The 4,376-nt window shown below is 32.6% G+C and overlaps 1 protein-coding gene across 1 annotated transcript; it reads left to right on the top strand.

Annotated features, from left to right (window-relative positions):
- Positions 1 to 342: 342 nt before the first annotated feature.
- MYB67 (myb domain protein 67) lies at positions 343 to 1,896 on the top strand. Its single transcript, XM_028085124.2, has 3 exons — positions 343 to 542; positions 631 to 760; positions 1,182 to 1,896. The coding sequence occupies exons 1-3, from the start codon at positions 374 to 376 to the stop codon at positions 1,888 to 1,890; spliced, it is 1,008 nt and encodes a 335-aa protein (XP_027940925.1). The 5' UTR covers positions 343 to 373; the 3' UTR covers positions 1,891 to 1,896.
- The last annotated feature ends 2,480 nt before the right edge of the window (positions 1,897 to 4,376 follow it).

Below are 4,376 nucleotides of genomic sequence, written 5' to 3' on the forward strand. Positions count from 1 at the left end.
CGTAAGAGTCTATAACACCAGTGAGACAAACAGCCTTTTTCTCATTTTTTGCATGCATCCCATTTGTTTGATTAAATGCCTAGACAATTTGGAAAATGAGCAAAGTAGTCTCATCACCCCATCACAGTTGGTCCTGTTTTTCCAAAAAGTCTTAGTGCACATTTGTTGCCGTTTGGATAAATGATAGGAAAGATAGATTCTTGCACTTGTCTCTCACTCTAGCAATTAACCTTCCCTTTCACCCCGGACCCCACCAATACATTTGCACAATGAGTCAATTTTGATAACATAGGGGTCTAGGACCCACATGTATTATATCACCTCCTAGGTCACCATTTATAAATGATCAGTGTTGCAGAAACCCAAATGCTCAATGTTCTCCGTAGAGAGAGTGTTTGCACAGAGCTTAGAGATGGGCCACCGCTGCTGCAGCAAACAGAAGATCAAAAGAGGACTATGGTCTCCTGAAGAAGATGAAAAGCTTCTCAGATATATCAACACTCATGGACATAAAAGTTGGAGTTCTGTGCCAAAATATGCAGGCAAGAATTTACTTTCTTCTTGTCTGTGTTGTTTTTGTGATGATGAACAGATAAAAGATGATGTTGTGGTTTTGCTGATTATGTGCAGGATTGCAGAGATGTGGCAAGAGTTGCAGGTTGAGATGGATTAATTATCTTAGGCCGGATCTCAAGAGGGGTTCCTTCACTGCTGAAGAAGAGCAGATCATAATTGATATTCATAGAATTCTTGGAAACAGGTAAAGGAGATAAATTTCAAGCACAGAAAGTATGAGAATAAAAGTAGTAAAAGGGGAACAGCAACCTTAATAGACCAAAAAGAAATGTATTATATGAGAGCAGTATTGTTTGTTTTATAAGGTTTAGCACACAACTAAGATTAAGGAACTTCTACCTCTTTTGATATCCACTTAATCTAATCAACTCTACAAATCTTTGTCAAATTTTTCTTCATCCTCTCTCATGTTAAGTTTTATCAGAAGATTACATTTAAATTGTTCTTGATAGAAGTTAAAAGAATAAGACATGCTTATGTGTATGCGAAAAGAGAAAAATACAATGAGTTATAACACGATTCATCGTACATACAGAAGAGAAAGTAGATAATTCAGTGCAAGGGCTTGCATATTCATCAATGCATGTGTTATTGGTATGCTGCAGATGGGCACAGATTGCTAAACACCTACCAGGAAGAACAGACAACGAGGTCAAGAATTTCTGGAACTCATGCATAAAAAAGAAGCTCATTTCTCAAGGGTTAGATCCACAAACCCACAATCTTCTATCTTCTCATAGAAGAAGCTCAGCATCTACCATCTCCAATATGCATAAAAAATCCAATTCCATCTTCATTATGAGTTCACACACACCAAATGCACCAGTGGAAACTACTTTTCAAACCTTTTCTTCATTACCTAAACCTCCACCAAACATTGTTCAAACTCCCTCTACCATTGTTACATCTGAATATCAAACATCAGCTATTGTTTCAAATAAATTCTCGTCAGATTTGCCTTATGATCTGTTAGTCAACAACGGCTCCAACATTTGTTCACCTTCATATATGAACCCCACTGCAGTTGAATTGTCGAACAATGAAAACATTGCCAATTGGGTTTCAAGAGTAAATGTTGATGATTTCAGCGGTCAAACACTTGAAGAGGTAACACAAGTGCAGGTGCAGCAAGAGAAGGACAAGATCTGTGAGGATACTGTAACTGATGTGAGAGAAGCTAACAAGGACAATCTTGAAAGAAGTGTTTCTTTCGAGAGTTCTAACTTTGATTTTGGGTTGCTGGAGAGTGTACTTTCCTCCGAATTTATCTCTCATGATCTTAGTTGTATGGATGAACTTGCATGGAACTTTTAGACCATACTTCAAATATTTTCATCGTTTATGTATATTACAAAGCAATTAGTTTTGTTCGCACATATGAGTATGATATGAATATATATATGGTAATCTCGCGTAGACTGAGACTAGTTGGAAGAAAGAAGAATGAAATTGCATGGCATAAAATTTGAAAAATGGTTTGAGGTGGTAGAGGAATGGGGTTTTGAGTCTTGTGGTTGTTGCTTGTGGTTTCTTGTTAAAAACTTAACCTACCCAGAAGAAAGCATTCTTAATGGAAATCGTGGTTCTTACGTCCCTTATTTGTTTAACTATTTAATCATAGTTTCAATCGTTGAATATCAAGAGTAATGGATATCTTGAGACTTAAGTATTACAGTCAATTTGTAGTTACCCAAATTACTATAATTACTGATTAATTGATGGGTTCATTTTAGGTGATATTTTAATGCAGTTTTTTTCGAAGATTTTGTATATAGTATCTGTTTCAATCCAAAATATTTCTAAAAATATGGTACTAATTTTCCATTATAAATACCTTTCAAACATCAATTAATTAATCCTTTTAATATTCCACTATGTACAAGTATATATAAAATCTTTAAGAAATCATAACCACATCAAAGTTTTATTTTGCTAGATGAAATGGACTACATGAATCATGCAACGTAATTCAAAACGGTTAAAAGTCACAATTTTAGAAGAATTGTTTAGCGTGAAATCTCTCCTAAGAATATTTTGAGAAGTGATAGGTTGACACCCACATTTGACCACTTTTTTTACCATCTTCATAGATTACAAGTTAATTTGTCTTGAATTACAAGTTAATTTTAAAGTGGTAAAAAAATAGTCAAATATGGGTGTTAACCTATCATTTCTCGAATATCTTACATTATACTTTTGACTTTTCTTCTCTTGTTTTCAGAGACTAAAATTCATACCATCTGCGCATTTTGTTTCATCTTTTGTGTATATGTCCAAAGCATCATAAATCTTTTTCTATCATTTTTTCATCAATAGATGCTACACTAATATTTTCTTCCATATTTTGTTCTTTTATATATGACTATATATATTCATCTTAATATTTTCAGTTTTGTGACCAATTTTATCTCATATTGTCCCTTTAAAGTTGAATATCACTACCATGTAAAGTATAACCGTTTGGCCATAAAACTTGTTGATAAGTGTAATAGATCCCTTACAATTATAAGTAATCCAATGCTTTATTTCATTCAAGTGACGTGACTTGTATCTTGGTATCTGGTATGCCATCCTCATTAATTTATCAACCATATATAATATGAAAATTATGTTTTGATAAAGTTTTATTAACAAATTTTTAAAAAAGTACACGTATCAATACTTTAATAAATGAAATAAAAGTTTGATATAACTTAGAAAGAGAAAAAAAAATGTTTGGTGTGTGTTAAAAAACAAACTTTGTCAAACTTTGTTAAAAAAAGTTTGTCAGAGGATCATAATCCTATTATATAATTGATTTCATATATTTAAGCTTAGAACACTTTTTCATTCATGTTTACTTTTAAATTATATTTCATCTATTAAAATTATTAAAATTGGAATGCATGTATACCAAGAATTAAGTTAAGAGTTACGCATTGAATTTCTTAAAATCTTTTTTAATATCTAATACTATATACAATTGTGAACTAACAAATGACAACTTCTTGAATATTTTAATATTTCTGAACCATTTGCATTCAAAATTTACTTTCTACTACGTGTCAACTTTTCATAATTTTGAAGATTAAAAAATAAATAAAAAAGAAATCACTCTCACACTATTTTGTTCTCACACTCCGTGTCCCGCACACAATATCATCCTCTTTCAAACTTCTCTCTCTTTCTCAAACTCTTCAGCTTCTTCATCTCTCTCTGAATCACTCACACACAACACCATGACGAACACCACATCTCCAGCTTCATCTCTCTCTTTCTCACTCACACAGAACACCATCTTTCTCATTTTACATATGTCCTCACCTTTTTTACGAGACTTCATCTCTGTCTTTCTGACTCAAACATTCAGATATACTTAAGTGACTTTTCTTTCTGATTTCAGTTTTTCTTTAGTTGAATGAAATGAGTAGAATATGGGTCAGGGGCAAGAATGAGAATGGTATGTAAAGTATTTACTTTTACTCAACTATCGGTTATTTTCAACATTCTCAATGAAAAAAAATCATCTTTTTGGTTCTTGCTTTTATCTGACCGATTTTTGCGTTGAACCAAACTTTGTTCTGGTCTAAATGGTTGAAATGAAAAGGTCGAAGACAGGTAAGACTCTCAAACAGTGGAAGCTTTGAACAAGGTTTGATTTTTTTGGTTGCAGAATGACAACGGTATGTAAAATATTTATTTTTACTCAACTTTCGGTTATTTTCATCCTTCTGAATGAAAAATAAATAATCTTTTTGGTTCTTTTCTGTTGGATCTCGAGTTTTGATCTCGATTTTGCTCTTAGATCTACTTTGTATTTG

This window comes from Vigna unguiculata, chromosome 1 (assembly GCF_037176805.1).
Source record: "Vigna unguiculata cultivar grain cowpea cultivar isolate G323 ecotype 2 chromosome 1, ASM3717680v1, whole genome shotgun sequence".
NCBI lineage: Eukaryota > Viridiplantae > Streptophyta > Magnoliopsida > Fabales > Fabaceae > Vigna > Vigna unguiculata.